The sequence below is a fragment of the Carcharhinus amblyrhynchos genome, chromosome 6 (assembly GCF_965287045.1).
Source record: "Carcharhinus amblyrhynchos chromosome 6, sCarAmb.v2.hapA, whole genome shotgun sequence".
NCBI lineage: Eukaryota > Metazoa > Chordata > Chondrichthyes > Carcharhiniformes > Carcharhinidae > Carcharhinus > Carcharhinus amblyrhynchos.
This window is the reverse complement of record NC_137329.1, coordinates 45862668-45879475: the sequence shown is the minus strand read 5'-3', so window position 1 is coordinate 45879475 and position 16808 is coordinate 45862668. Positions and strand designations below refer to the sequence as shown.

At 40.0% G+C, this 16808-nt stretch overlaps 1 protein-coding gene across 1 annotated transcript in view; it reads left to right on the top strand.

Moving 5' to 3' along the window:
- Positions 1–2277: 2277 nt before the first annotated feature.
- Positions 2278–16808, top strand: part of LOC145343876 (inner centromere protein-like) — a 39781-nt gene continuing 25250 nt past the window's right edge. Inside the window, exons 1-8 of the mRNA XM_080190355.1 lie at positions 2278–2289; positions 3700–3753; positions 3865–4019; positions 8789–8884; positions 10133–10881; positions 11938–11974; positions 13095–13146; positions 13273–13399. Coding sequence (XP_080046481.1) covers positions 3700–3753; positions 3865–4019; positions 8789–8884; positions 10133–10881; positions 11938–11974; positions 13095–13146; positions 13273–13399 — 1270 coding nt within the window. The 5' untranslated portion in view covers positions 2278–2289. The remainder of the gene's footprint in view (positions 2290–3699; positions 3754–3864; positions 4020–8788; positions 8885–10132; positions 10882–11937; positions 11975–13094; positions 13147–13272; positions 13400–16808) is intronic.

Here is a 16808-nt window from a genome sequence, read left to right as displayed (position 1 = left end):
TTATGTTGCGGGGAGGTTGTTGGTGAAGGCGGATATCATTGAATAGGAGAGCCCTTTTACCAGCCCTGCCCAAGGCATCTTCCAAAAGAAGCAACTGTATATTTAGTTTAGTATATTAAACTCGCAAGATGGTCGCCTCTAAGGTTGCACGGTAGCGCTGTGTTAACACTGCTGCCTCACAGCTCCAGGGACCTGGGTTCGATTCCTGGCTTGGGTCACCATCTGTGTGGAGTCTGCACGTTGTTCCTGTGTTTGTGTGGGTGTCCTCTGAGTGCTCTGCTTTCATCCCAGTCCAAAAGTCGTGCTGGTTAGATGCAATGGCCATGCTAATTTCTTCCTCAGTTTACCTGAAGAGATGCTGAAGTGTGGCAACTAGGGGATTTTCATAGTAACTTCATTGCAGTGTTAATGTCAGCCTACTTGTGACTAATAAATAAACTTTCCCTTTATATGAGGGAACTGAGGATGACTGCTTTGTGAGACACCTCCACATGCATGATTCTGAGCTCTGTTGCTTGCCATTTTACTTCACCTTGTTCCCACTCACATTTCTGTCCTTGGTCTGCTGCAATGTTCCAGTGAATTCCAAAAGCAATCTAGAGGAACAGCACCTCAACATCAATCGGGCACTTGCACACTGCTGGACTCAAATTAAGCTCAGCAACTTCTGAATCTGAAATTTGTCTTATTTATTTTTCTGCTGGCTGCCAGTCTGCATCTCATTTTCATGTTTTGCTTTCAGATAGAGCTGTCTTTTGATCCAACAATAACTTATTCTAGGTCAATACTTTGTTTCTTTACTACAACCATTACCATTCTGTTTAATCTGTTATTTAATTTATCCTGCCTCTAAATCTATCCCCTATATTCTACCTGACTCATATACACTTCTTTCTCTTTGGTTTTGAACAGGAGTCAGATTGGGCTTGTGTTAACTGTGTCTCTTCCCACAGATATGCTTGACCTGTTAAGTTTCTTCAGCATTTTCTGTTTCAGATTTCTAGCACATGGTATTTTGCTTTTATGATGTGGGGCAGAGACCTGGCAAAGAGTGGGTGTGATGTGGAGATGTTAGCGTTGGACTGGGGTAAACACAGTAAGAGGTCTGACAACACCAGGTTTAAGTCCAACCGATTTATTTGATAGTAAACTCACAAGCTTTCAAGGTTTCCCTCTTCGTCAGGTGGATGGAGAGTTCTCAACTGTGAGAGTTCTCTCAGAACTCTCTATCCACCTGATGAAGAGGGAAACCTTGAAAGCTTGTGAGTTTACTATCAAATAAATCGGTTGGACTTAAACCTGGTGTTGTCAAACTTCTTAGAGTGGGTGGCCATGGTTGGAGTTCCTTTGACCAGTGGACTGTTGTTGAGCCTACAACATATAAACTAGCTTACGCCAGAATGTGCTAATTGTCTTATTCATTTCTAATTGTTCACTAACTTCATTTTGAATTATGAATTTGAAAAGTTTGTGCACAACCTGTATATTATGTTTGAATAGAGCTGTAACATTGACTACTCTTCAATTCTCAACAATTGTTGTATATCCACTGGTTTGAAAAATTATTTCAAGCTGCTATTTTTCTCTAATGTTCACAAGTTGTGGAAAATCTTTAAGATACTTGTGGCCAATTTTTGGAGTTGCACTCTAGGAAGGATATCAAGTCCTGAGCAGAGAAAAATTACTGGAATCCATATGATGCATGTAGTGCAGAAGGATGCTATTCGGGCTATTGAATCCGAAAGAGCTTCACACTCAGTCCCATCCCTCTGCCCTATCCCCATAACCCCACGCAATGACCATGGTAACTCCACCTAACTTATGCATCTTGGACAATAAAGGATAATTTAGCATAGCCAATCCACTTAACCTGCAAATCTTTAGAATATGGGAGGAAACTGGAGCACCTGGAGAAATCCATGCAGACATGGGGAGAACATACAAACTCCACACAGTAACCCAAGGCTGGAATTGAACCTGGGTCCTTGGAGCTGTGAGGCAGCAGTATTAATCACTGTGCTGTCCCAACCCAAAATGGAACGGTACCAAGGATGAAAGATTTGAATTCAAGTTGAGGTACTACAGAAACTGGGGCTGCTCTCTGGACAAAAAGGTTAAGCTCTGAAAGTGATGGAAATGTGCAGAAAATCTGGCAGCATCTATCCGTGGAGAGTTACCATTTTAGGTCAATGAGTTTTCATGAGAACTAATCTTCTGTTTTTAATCTCCAGCATCAACACTCCTGACTTGTGCCTTGTAGACGGTGGACAGGCTTTGGGGAGTCAGGAGGTGAGTTATTGGCCACAGGATTCCTAGCCTCTGACCAGATTTTGTAGCCATGGTGTTTAAATTGCTGTACCAATTCAGTTTCTGGTCAATGGTAACCCCAGGATATTGATAGTGGGGCTTCAGCAATGGTAATGCGATGGTTAAATTCTCTCTGGTTGGAGTCATTCTGTGGTGCAAATATTATTTGTTGCTTGTCAGCCCCAGCCTGGATATTGTCCAGGTCTTGTTGCATTTGAACATCGACTGCTTCAGTATCTGAGGAGTTCTGGATAGTGCAAAACGTTCTGCAATCGTCAGTGAACATTCCCACTTCTGACCCTGTGATGGAAGGAAGGTCATCAATGACACAGCTGAAGATGGTTGGGCCTAGGACATTACCCTGAGGAACTCCTGCAGTGAAATCCTAGAACTAAGTTAGTTGACGAACAACCACGAACATCTTCCTTTGTGCCAGATATAATTCCAACCAGCAGAAAGCTTCTCCCTAATTCCCATTAACGCTGGCATTTCCACATGGCTGCCAGTGGGACAGGGTATGCCCAGGTATCTAGGACATTCTGTAAGGTATGAATCTATGAAAATAACTATCAGGCTGTTGTCTGACTAGTCTGTGAGACATCTTCCCCAATTTTGGCACAAGCCCTAAGCTATTAGTAAGAACTATTTTGTAGTGTTGATGGGGGCTGTGTTTACTATTATTACCAAAGCTGATGTTAGGTGGTCAACTTCCATATTGACTTTCCAGCAGAATGACACAACTAAGTGGTATGCTAGGCCATTTCTGAGACATTTGAGAGCTACCAACACTGTTGGGGGTCTGGAGTCAGGCTAGGTCAAGTAAAGACAGCATATTTCTTTCCCAAAAAACATTATTGATCCAGATGGGTTTTTATGACTTTTTTTCATGGTTATCATTAGATTTATTCCAGGTTATTGACTGAATTCAAATCCCACTATCAGCCATGGTGAGATTTGAACAGTTGCCCAGAACATTATCCTGGGTCTCTGGATCACTAGTCCAGTAACAATGCCACTGCTTCCCAGGTTTTTACAAGGGAAGGAGATAATTACATGAAGAAAAATTTTCAGGGTTATGTTGAAAGAGCAGATTAATTAAATAAATCTTTCAAAGAATCAGGGCACAGGGAGCTTATTAGCCACCTCCTGTGCCATTCTCTAATTCTATCAATAGGCTAGGGCTGGTGATCTGTCCATTAATTTGCCAGAGTGAATAACTTTCGACAATCTTGCACAATTCTTCAGTAACTTCTTGTACACATCTTTTTACTACCATTGTTTCTGTCATCCTTGGATGCTAAGACCAATTATGATTCAAATACTATTTTGGATGTGATCTGCAAATAGCACTGATAACAATCTATTGATCTTTATGGGCTGGGTGATGCACAGATGTATTGGGCAATGCGACTCTTTCAATCTGGAGTACTGTTGCACCTTTTATGGGTAAGCTTTAACATTTTTATTTGCAGTGAAACTTAAGTTTATTTGGATAATTTAAACAGCTTGCTTTTGGTTATACTGACCTTTTAACCTGCTTTTTTTTTTACTATCAAGGACATCATGGTTTCAAGAATAGCAATCACGTTAGTGGACACTGATAACATGCTGAAATTTTTCGGTGAGAAACTCAATACGCTCATTGAAGGTTTTAAATCAAATGAAGTATGGCTGAAAGAAATCCAGGAGGAGGCCAAAAAGATGTTTGTCAAGTAAGAATAATGTTCTAGTCTTAAAAGATAAGAATATTGAGTAAGAGAGATATTGTCTGAGATTACAAAAATGTTGTTTAGCAATAATACTGACTTGCACGTGTATGGCATTGTAAAACGTTCCAACATACTTCACAAAAGCATTTTCAAACTAAATTTGACCTATTGAGCCAAACAGATCATGTAAGGAGCCCATTCTGCATGTTTGTGGTCTCTAAAGAGTTGCATATAATTAAGTTTAACTTACAGACTAGCCCATTGGATCCATGCTGGTGTTTATTCTCTGTTTGGGCCTCCACTTGTTCTTCCTCATTTAACTCCCATTAGCATAACCTTTTTATTTCTCCACATGCTTATCTAGCCTCTAACTCTGGGTAAATTTAGAGAGAATGGTGGGGAGTTAAGTGTTAGAGACCTACAAACATAAGGTGATGGAGAATAATGTCAAATTACATCAGTAAAAATATAAATCAAGGAATGAAAACATCAGGATGCAGTTAGAGAATCCTAAGGTGAGGAGTGAGCAGCTGAAGGAGTTTAGGCATAGAGCAGCAGTATGGATATTACATAAGAACATAAGAAATAGGAGCAGGAGTAGGCCTTTGAGCCTGCCCCGCCATTCAATAAGATCATGGCTGATCTGTCGTGTCTCAGTTCCACATTCCCGCCCTCTCCCCATAACCCTTAATCCCCTCGCTTATCAAAAACCCATCAACCCGCGTCTTAAAAATATTTAGCGAGGCAGCCTCCACCACCTCAACGGGCAGAGAATTCCAGAGATTCACCACCCTTTGAGTGAAGAAGTTCCTCCTCAACTCCGTTCTAAACCACCCCCCCCCCCTTTATCTTGAGGCTGTGCCCCCTAGTCCTCCTGTCCTTTCTGAGCGGGAAGAGTCTCTCCACCCATATCCTATCCATCCCATTCATCATCTTGTATGTCTCAATGAGATCTCCCCTCGTTCTTCTAAACTCTAACGAGTACAAGCCTAGTTTATTCAGCCTCTCCTCATTAGCTCAACCCCCTCAACTCCGGTATCAGCCTAGTAAACCTCCTCTGCACTCCCTCCAAGGTCAAAATATCCTTGTGTAAGTGCGGCGACCAAAACTGCACACAGTACTCCAGCTGCGGCCTCACCAATGCCCTATACAGCTGCAGCAAGACCTCACTACTTTTATATTCAATCCCCCTCGCTATGAAGGCCAGCATCCCATTAGCCTTCCTGACCACCTGCAAGCTGGGTTTTTGCGACTCATGCACAAGGACCCCGAGGTCCCTCTGCACTGTCGCCTGCTGCAGTTTTTCGCCACGTAAGTAATAGTCCTTCCTACCAAAGTGGACCACCTCGCACTTGTCAACATTAAACATTAAATTCCGTTAATGTCAGATATTCTCAACAACTTGGCCCAAAGGAAGATGATGACTTAATTTTTTTTTAACAAGTCTCTCGAGTCTTTAGTTTCTGGTAACTTCTAATCATTTTGGCATTCAGTAAGATTACAGCTGGTATGGCTTTGCCTCCACATTGCTCCCTATCCTCCTTGATTCCATTGTAGATGAAAAATCTGTAATTTTGGCCTTGAATATGTTCAATGACCCAGACTCCACTGTTTTCCTAGGGCAGACAATTCCAAAGAGTAATAACCCACTGTGGGGAAAAATCTCATTTCCACGTTAAATAGATGAGCTTAATAGCCCCTCCCCCCAAGGGAGGTGTTGATCAGGACTCCCCACCCTAGGTGGCTGGTTCCTGCCCAGGGCAATTTAAACCCTTAAGGCTAATTGAAGATCTTGGCACTGGGGAGGGAAGCATACTGAAAACCACCACCTTTCCCCTCTTGCTTTCAACCTCTCTTGCTATGACCCCAATGCCACCCACTCTGATCTGGGGATCTGATGGCAACCTTGAAAGTAAGCTGAATGATATACCAGCAATAGCCACAATTCCTGTGGTGCTGCTAGTCCTGGAGCACTGTCAGTCTCTTTTTGGCGGCTAACCCTCAGGACTGAATTTTTGTTCTACTGGTGGTTTATGTGGGAGACCAACACTATCCAGGATGGTGTCTGATTGTGTTGTGGTTCCTGAGAAGCATTGTCATATTCCCACCAGTTCTCGTACTGATGGGCAATTCTGCCCCATATTCTGGAACTCTGCCTGTAGTCTACCTTTGGATCTTCTGCCAAGATCCCTCAAGATCTGATGTTTCAATACGATCATCTCTCATTCTCCTTCAGCCCCTAGGTGCGTAAGCTCAATATTTCCTCATCAGATAATCCCAACGTTTGCTTATCAGATCACCCCTTCTAGTGAACCTACTCTGAACTACCTCCAATGCAAATATATCTTGTATGAAATAAGGAGACCAAAACTAGATACTGTAGGCTAGATGTGCTGTCAGTGCCCTATAGAGTTTTAGCAAGACTTGGCTACGTTTATATTCCATCTACTTTGCAATGAAGGTCAACATTCTATTTGCCTTCCTAATTATTTACTGTAGTGGCATGTCAACTTTGTGATTGTACAAGGACACCCAGATCTCCTGCTTCCACTTCTGCCAAAGTGGAAAACTTCTCATTTTCCCATATTAAATGCCATCTGCTAATTTGTCAGCCACTTGCTTAACCTATCTAGATCCCTTTACATATTCTTTCTGTCCTCATAACTTGATTTCCCACTTATTCCAGCATTAGCTCAATCCACCCTGTCACCCCTACTTACCTTCTCATCCTTCCGTTAGGAATTAGAGATGATGTAGAAAGGATTTACATGAATGATATCAGGGATGAGGGGCTTCAGTTAGAGGTTAGATTGGAGAAACTAGGACTGTTCTTTGAGAGGAGATTTAATGGAGCTATTTAAAATCATGAAAGGCATGGACATTTTAGAATGGAAGCAGAAAATGCCAAAGCGTTGTGGAGGCTGTTGTTAAATATGTTCAAAGTTTGAGAGATTTTTATATTGGTAAGAGAATCCAGAGTTATAGGGGTAAGGCAGAAAAGTGGAGCTGAGGATTTTCAGATCAGCCATGATCTTGATAAATGGGAAAGCAGATTCAATGGGCTGAATGGTCTACATCTTATGGTCCAATTGAAAGTAAGAGTGGAGAATTAATTCTAAGTGAATCAAACTTTGGTTTCACTTGAGTACTACTATGTCCAGTTCCAGTTTGCATGTTACAAACAGGATATAGAAGCATAGGAAAAATAAAACTTATCTGGATTAAAAGATTTACCACAACAGGCTGGATAAAGTGGATACAGCAAACGTTTTTACTTTTGTTCTTGCCATAAAGACAATCAATTTAAGAATCATCAAGCAATCAAATGGAGAATTCAGATATTTTATAGAATTCTAGAATGGTTACGGTCATTCAGCCCATGTCCCTAGCTAGTTCCACTTCACCTTTTCCCTAAAGCCCAGCAAATCTTCTCTCTCTCTGGATAATTATCCATATCATTTGGATGCCATGACTGAATCTGCCTCCAAAGATCTTTAAAATTGTTTGCAAAGAAGTATTCTCATGTCTGTTTTTTGTTTCTTTGCCATTTGTTTAAATTGGCATCCTCCTTGCACTTCAGTGCCCACTGCTGATCTTTGATCACCAAGTGCAGAGGGAGGAAAATCTCATAAGCCTGGACTGGGCAAAGGTGATCTTCAGATACAGGCAGCAAGAGATCAAGGAGGCCTTCTGACCCAACATCCTCTCCGCTATGACTGTTTTGTGGCCAGGTGGTCCTCGTGAGGGGGACCATAAGATGTAGGAGCAGACATAGTCTTTAGTCCATCACACCTGCTTTGCCATTCAACGAGATTGTGACAGATCTGATATACTGATCCTCAATGAAGCTTTCCACCTTATCCCTATAACCCTTGATTCCCTTTGTGGATTTCAAAATCTGTCTGTCTCTGCCTTGAACATACTTAATGATCCAGCCTCTAAAGCCCTCTGTGGTAAAGAATTCCACATATTTGCTAACCTCAGAGGAAATTCCTTTTCATCTGTTTCAAATATATGCAGAAAAGGTACGCAAAGTAGTGGTATTGTGCTAAATTTTCTTATTTCTTGCTAGTTCACAAACTAAGTCATTTAATTGTTATTTTATGTCAAATTACCACCTGTAGCTCCCAGATTAAAGTGAAGCATAGTTTCTACTACTTTAAATGTCCAATTTAAAATAATCCTTTTTTAATTTCTACAATTAATGTTGCCATTTGAAATGTGTTAAGTGCTCTGCATTTCAAACAAATGGCCGTTTACTCCATAGCTTACTCTGTCTAATGTTCAGTTTCTCACCACCTCTTGTCTTTTTTTCCTTACACTGGTATTGAGTCCCCATCAACTGATTCATTTATTCTGATTCTCCTTGAACAATTGTGATTTTCTTCTCTCCTGAGAAAAATCTGTATCTTCAGGTGCCCATATATTTTGTTTTTATTGCCAGTTTTTCATCTTCAATCGAAATCCCTGTCCTTTCAGACTTGAAACAGAAAGGACATTAGATGTCGAGACAATTGTACTGGTGCAAATTACAGGTGTTTGATAAACACTAGAATATTCCCTTCTGTGCAAATCTATTCTCTGGTGGCCATGGGTTTTCCCTTTAAACCATCCCAGCACTTGTATTTAAAAAAAAAAATCACTGGCACTAGTGCATTGCAGAGACCGTAATAACTTGAATCTATCCTTAACTCCCTTGTGAAGGGACATTGTAGTGAAGAAATACTGTAATTCATGTAGAAATTAACTACTTAAATAAAAATATTTTTCAGTGACTTTAATGCAGAGCCTGAGTTGATGCCAAAAACACCTTCAGAGAAAAAAAAGCTTAAGAGGCGCCCATCAGTTGTCCAGGATCCAAATAAGAGGTAAGGGTATCAATGCTGCAAGACAATGGCATAAACTCTTCCAAACATTTTCATTAACTGAATTTGAGGTCTAACCTTGTAACAATTTTTTTTATATAAGGTGAGTTTCCATTCTCTATTGACCCGTACTGGTCTCCACTGATGTTGTGCTGAACAGTCATCTAGGAGATCTCAATCAGAAAATGCTGGGTAAACTCAGCAGGTCTGGCAGCATCTGTGGAGAGAGCAGGATTAATGTTGTGTGCCTAAATGACCTTGATCCTGTGGCAATAAATCTGTGATAAGAATGGGAAAGGTGGAAGGAATGGAATTTTCATATAGTTTCCTTTTAAAATGTTTGTGCTTTGGAAGAATTAAGAGCCTTTCCAGTTAAGTGGAGTGCTTTTATCGGTTCTTGTTGACTTGTATGGTAAAAGTAGTTGCAATAGAGTTTGAAGGTATGACTTAATTGCTAGTCTCGGGTCATTTACTTGACAAACCACGGTGGCATTGCATGTGCTGTGGCTACCTTTAGTGCCTCAGGACTTACTGGCAGAAAAAAAATTAAAGATCAGTCTTCCTGATGGAAAAATGCTTTCTGCTGAAAGCAGAATTCGGCTCCAATATTTCTCTTTCCATTCCATAATAAAAGCAACAAGCACTCAGTGCTTTTGTGGGAATTATTTGCAAGCTTCTGTACCTTTAGAACGATGGTTGTTAAAGTCGTTTTTGTGTATATCCTTGGCCATAGCATTAAAGAAAAGAGACCAGAATCCTCAACATGCCTGATATTTCACAATCTGGCCAATTTCTGCATATGTATAGTTTGAGCTGTCAAGCACAAGACCACATGTAGTTTTATAAGCAGAATTTAATTTAATGTTGATTTAATATAGATGTTAGTTTCTCAGATTCTTGTAATTTAATATTGGAATATTTCAAATGTCTTGTATTAATGTTTATAATATCAAAATGCCTTTTCTGGAATAAATTTATTTGAGTTTTTGTCATGGCAAGCAAAAATAGGTGGTCAGCTTTTCTGTGGTTCACAGACAGTAAGTTTTAGATTCGCTGCTTGAGAAAAGAACTGGAGAACGCAGCAGAAAATCTTTAATTCTGATAAAACATGCTGTAATGGCATGGATAAATCCAGATAAAAGGCTGTGTTTGGTTGTAATTGGTATAAATTTTACTGCACTTATTTGAGTAGGGAAACTTGTAAATTGCCAGTTGTTGGAGTATATTTCAGTTTTTGAACTTTATTTCCAGGTTCTCTCGAAGCAGAAAAAGTTTAAGGCGTTCATCAATTCATCGGCCAAAACAGACAAGCCGTATCTTTGTGGAAGATATCAGTGACTGCAACAAAATAGTTGAGCAAGCCCATCCTGTTCGTCTGACACGATCGGCATCACGTGCAGCAGCAGTGACTGCTAGTCTAGAAACTGAAAAAATAAGTGTTTGTCCTATTGTCCCAGTTAATGGTAGAGTTCCATTGGCTGAACTGTCACTGAATGATTGCAAGAGTGCTGAATTACAAAAAAGTCAGGTGGCCAGCTTAACCCAAACTCTGACTTTTGAAGATGTGAACTTGCTTCAAAAAGCAGTTGGAGGAAATCTACCTCCTCCAAGTGGACCTGTTTTGGGAACATTGAGTCCAACTGCCTCTGCAGTGAACACTAATAGTCCAAACCATGAAGAAGCAAAGCTGAAAACGGATGTTACGAAAGAAAATGCAGTTTGTGAAGAGGCTGGCTCAGCTAATTGGGAGCTGAGCAATGCACCATCTGCAGGTGGGGGTTCCATACCTAGGGAAAATGAAAATAAGCTTGTTTGTAACAGCACAAACCATAGATCAGTACGGAAAAGTACTGCTGGTCGCAGATCCAGTTGCGTCAGGTTGATGGATAAATATTCATTGAGTGTTCAAAGGGCTACTATGGTGCAGGAATCTACCAGAAAGTCATTGCGTAAATCTATTGCCAGGAGAAAAAATATATTGGAGTCCTCTGCTTCCAGTTGTAAGTATACCTGTTTAAGGAAAATTAACAGCTTTATGTTGCATTCTGTATGCAGAATGGTAACTGCAATACCCACTTTGTAGATGATGGACATATGCAGTAAAATGATCTGTTATTGGAGGGGTTACATAGCCTACATAGTTAATCCCAGAATTTGCCCAAAAGGGGAGGTTTGTTTTAGGATGAGGGTAGCAGAGTTTTAAAAAAGAGATCGAGAAATTACTTTTGTCAATGAGTCATGAGTCTGGAATTCAATATCTTAAAGTGTGGTGGATGCTGGGAGTGAATTTAAGAAGATTTTTAATTGTGTTTGAAGGGCTAATGTGAACAAGCAGTAGTTGAGGCCGTGTTGAAATCAGCCATGATTGTATTAAATGGCGGAGCCGGCTCAAGGGGCTGAATTGACTATTCCCACTCCTAGTTCTTATTCTTAGGAAATGTTTAAAGTTGTGAAGGATTTGGAACAAGACCTATCCATGAGAGGCTCTTGCCTTCTCTTCCCTAAACAGTTTAGCGGCTGAGTTTCTGTAATTCGTTGGAAGCTATGTATGGAGACAACCAGCAAGAAAGACAAAATTTAAGATGGATAATGAAATTATACAAGACTAGGAATAATTGTAAGTGAGAAAACAAAAGTCCAGATAGTAAGAGGAAATGGCTCATGTCTTGTTGCAGTGGTGACTTAAATGGGCAGTCCCGATTTTCCCATTGCCCACTGCTTCCTCCCTCCTGCACAATGCGCCTTAACTTCAGCACATTTGAATCCAGGATGCTATCATGTAAAGATGAAAGGCAAGACAACCTTCCCCATCCGCTTGATGAGGGAATTTCATGTATGAAATACATTTTACTAATTTTGTTGTGTTGTGGTAGACTAATTGCAGACTCTTTAAATTTGCTGCTCATGCCTGACATGAATCTTGATTGAATTGATTGAGCTTTGTGAACTTTGTTCTGTGCCAGTATTCTTTTCTCTGATATTGAAAAATGCCAGTATTATTTTCGTTTTGTGGTGAAATGGTTTGCTTCATTAATGTCCATCTGTTTTCTCCATAGACTGTAGCTCCATCGAGCAAGTGGCAGAAAAAGAATGGTGAGATTTTGAGTTTTTGCTCAAGTGCAAGTATCACTGGGCACAGGAAAATAATGCTCCCTGTTCAGGGGAGCAGCGAGTGTGGGGAAAGAACCTGAAGAACTACTTTAATCTTAAATTCAATATCCCATGGCTGTTGCTGCAGCTTTTCCATTTACAGGTTACATCCTTCCTGTTCTTGCTGCTCCTCCAGAGACATTAGTTTATGATTGAAGGAGCAGCAATGGCAAGAAACTGTGATCTGGAGGAGCTGGTGTAGTTATATTGGCCAGTTTCACTTCCACCACACAAGGGACTTTCAGCTGCAACATTACAAATTGCGTTGAGGTCTCTGAGGAGGGGAAGAACCCAAAAATAATAAAAGGAGGGAGATGGCATCTGGGAAACCCAGTAACAATGCTGGGAACCAAGACCTTGGGGATGTCATCACTTAACCTCTTGCCAATCCGGACCTGACATCCAGCCATGCTGATGGGGAGGAGAGTGGTCTCACCTTTTCACAGTGACGGAGCCCAGATCAGTTTTTGTTTTGTTTTTAAAAAAATGAGAAGTTAAAATAGTTTGCTGAATCGCCAGTTAACTGTATGGTGCTGGGTCTGGTGCCACTCATTATCGCTTGGTGATGTAGCATTCATTTGTGTGTATTTTCTTCTGAGTAGTTGGATTGTTTAGTAACTTGATGTGTTCTTCGGCGCTCACTTCATAAAAGAAATATGAAGTGGGCAGCAGAGTGCTAATTACTTGCTGTTGCATTTTAAAAGGGGCTGCAGATGGGAGACAAATTCCCTAATTTATACCAAGTAGTTAGAATTTTCATTTTTTTAAATTGAACATAAATGTATTTATTGTAAATTAACAAAAACGTTCATAAATTTATAGGAAACTGAAAACCAGATCTTGGCTCTCGCCTTCCAACCTAAGATGATATATTTGTTCTGATATTTGTGCTATCTTCTCTATTTAAAGAGAATCACCTTGTGATTCTGCTTTTTTAGATTGTTACCTTGTAGCTAATGTATACTTGCCAAAAAGCTAATGATGTATCCATTGCTTAACATCTTAGTTTCAAAATGTTGCATGATGTAGGACATTTGGAAATGCCAATATTTTGTAATTGCAGTGTTGATGTGATTGAGCTTGAGCAACCAAAGCAGAATCAGCTGGCCCTTTTGGTAGGTATAGTGCAAATTGTATTTTAATAAATATTTTTAGCATTTAATTCTGTTTTTGTTTTTAATTGGTAAAAGTGAGAGTAACTCATATGCATGTAAACCAAGATTGAGCTGTTTTGTCTACAGGTTCCTGAAAATCAAGATAATAGATGCACTAGAACTCCCATAAAAATTGCAATGAGCAATCTTGAGAATGTGTCAATGCCACAAGGGTCCAGGAATTCACCAGGAATCCAGAGCAAAAGTGTAATTGGTAAATTTTAAAACTTCAATGGGCTGTATTTCAATTTTACTTTGGAGAAGCTGAACATAGTTGCGTGACTTGTTTTCTGAGATGTTATATTTGTTAATCTGTTTGTTTCTTTATAAAGACTAGGCTCTGTAAAGTTTCCTGTTTTGAAAGTACATGCGCACACACCAGTTCCAATGTGCCAAATCTTAGGTTTATTTGACTCTTCCCAATACCACTGTCATGTGACTTGTCCAGAAGTTACACCTGATCCCTACATGAGGTTAACCGAACCTGCACAAATTGTCGACTTCAATCCCCTCTGATTTGACTGCAATTTACAAAATTACCTCAGTACACATCTATGATTTGGCAGGAATTTGGAAATACTGTCTCAATTGGGCATTATTGGTGTTGATTGTAGGACTGAATCTGGAGATGACCAATCTCCTTTCACCTTCCTGACTGCTGTAACAACATTCTGGTGTTGTCCTTCTCTTATGATCACATCACAAATCATAAACACATCTCCTGTTGAATCATCTGGTATCTTTTCATTCCATGCTCTGGTCTGGACAGGACTGAATGGAGATAATTGGTTCTCATCTTGTTTCATTGAAGAAACAAGACAATCTCTGTCCCAGTTAGGGATACCTGGCTCCAGAGTTCACAGATGTGTAAAGCCCCCTCCCTCCCTGTCAGGGGCTATTTGTACAAAGTAGTAGCTGTTGTCCAGGGCCATTTGTTTATGATAATTGCATTCTTAATTGATTTATAAGACAATCGTCCTGTACTATTTGTTAAATATTCTTTTCAAGTCTCTCAATGAGCTAGGATGACCTTTCTGAGCTGTTACAGTGAACCCTGTCCTACCTGTATAGCTCACCTGTGAGGTTTATTTATAATTTACAGTTTGTATTTTTTGGGGGTTTAACATCCTATGATCTTGCAGTTCAAGGAGGTCATGTCCTTTTGCTCTGTATATAAAATGCATTAAAGCTTTTAGAAAGTGAAATAGGGAAGAACAGTAAAATTTTGAACTGGGCCTTTAGAACAAATGGGGAAGAACTCAACTTTTGGGGGCAACAAAATTGTCATCTCCCAAGAAGTTGTAAGAAAAATACTGAGCACCAAGGAAGTGACTGTGTTTAACAAAAATAACCATTGCTGTACAGCAGCAGCTATTGAATGTCCTCAAAAATATCATTTGATAATCAAAATTGTAACCTCAACTGAGCTTGAAGGCAGCAATGCTGCTTTAACAAAGCATACAATTTGTATCACTGTGTACTTCATATCTAAGACAAATTTACATTTAGAGAGCCTGTGTAATTTGGATAAAAATCTCATGCAGAAGGTGGTGCGAATATGGAGTGAGCTGCCAGAGAAAGTGGTTGGGGTAGGTACAGTAGCAACATTCCAAAACTATTTGGATAAGCACCTGCATGGGAAAGGATTAGCGGGATATGGGTTAAAAACTGGCAATTGGGGCTAGCTGGGAGGGCTCAATGATTGGCTTGGGCCAAAGGGCCTGTTTCTGTGCTGTACTGCTCTGACTCTAAGATAGCAATTTAATATTTTTGTGAGATAAAGAAAGCTGGTGTTCTGGTATAAGTGGCACATGGGTAACTTGGTAAATTTTATAAACTTTGAGGTGAAACTTGAAAGTGGGTGAATTCTTTGTCATCTTGTGACCTGTTACTGAATCTACTGTTCCAAAAGGTTCTTGTTCCAACCCTTGCTTACCTTGGAATGAAGGGGACTGCAGTTGGCCTCTGTCCTTGAGATAGATACAGGAAAATAGTTCTGAAAAACAGACTTTACTAAATTGCATGCGCTTATGTCATAGTGCAGGATCAGGGTTGTTGTCTCCCACTTATTTCCTCCTTTACTATACAAAAATATTGTAAACTTGCATTCAACTGTGTTCCAAAAGAATGTCATTTGAGGAAGGTGCCCCAGAAATTCTAGCCTTGTATTAAGTTACTGCTTACAGCAGCTGGCAACACTACTGTATATCTGATTGAGAGCTACATGGATAGCACATTTTATAGATGTGGTCACCCCAGAGTGAGAAGGAATGGGTGACCACCAGTTAACTTAAAAAGAAACTGGCAGGTAGTGCAGGAGTCCTTTTAACACATCCAGCTATCCAACCGGTGTTCTGTTTTGAATACTAATAAGAGTAATCGATGACCTGGAGTGACCACAAAGGCATACAAGGAAAATTGGGAGAGCAAAGTTCTTTAGTTAAGGGAAGCACACAATCAGAATTTAGAGTGGAGGGGGTGGGGGAAACAAACTTGGCAGGGATGTAAGAATAAAAAGATGATGATGATCCTAAATTAGGGTTACTGTGCATGTATGTAAATGCGTGAGGTGTGGTAAATAAGGTTGAATTGGAGGTGCAGATTGCCATGTGAAAATATGAAGTGGCTATAGCGAAGTCGTGCCTTGAAGAGCAGGACTGAGTATCAAATATTTGTGGATGTAATGATAAGGGAGAAAAGGAGGTGGGGGGAGGGGGCACAGGAAGTACTGCTGTGCTGAAGCAAGAGTATGTTCCAGAAGGATCAAGGGTTGAATTTATTTGACTAGAACCAAGGAATAAATAAAAAAATGCAGTTACTTTAGTTGGTGACCTATTAGACCACACCAAGCAATGGGAAGGATGTAGAGTAACAATTCGTAAAAAAAAAAATTACGAAGTACAAAATTGAGCATTTAAAATGGGAGAGTTTAAATTTTCTGAATACACTGGGATAGTTGTAGTGTAAAGGGCTGAGGGAGACAAGAGTTTCTAGAGTGTTTAAGAAATTATTTTACAGTTTTTTTTTGTCCAATGAGAAATTAGTTTTTTGGAATGAGATGGGCCAAATGGATCAAATGTCAGTAAGTGAACATTTAGGGGACAGTGATCCTTGTATTGTAAGATTTAGGCTGACAATGGGAAAAGGACTGGGAGCCATCCAGATTTATAATCGGGGGGGGAAAAGACAACATCAGTGGAAGAAGAACAGATCGGGGCTGAATAAATTGGAATCCAAGCTTGGCAGGAAATGCATAACTGAACAACGGACTACCTTCAAAGAAGAGTTTGCACAATCAAAGTACATTCATTTGAAAGGACAAAATAAGGCAAACCAATCTAGGGCACCCAATGTCAACAGAGATAGAGAAATTTAAGACAATTTAAAAAGGTTTGCAGGTGACAATTGAGAAACAGGCTGAAATAGATGGTTCAGAATGTTTTTTACAAAAAAGCAAACAGGGAGTATGGAAATAGACTGACAGCTAACCAAAGTGAATCCTGAAGTCCTCCATCGGCATTTAAATTGTAAGAATGGTAAGTGGCAGAGAGGGATCGATTTAGGGACAAAAAAAAAGAGTATTACATATGAAGGCAGGGAGCATAGCTGAGGTATCAATAAAG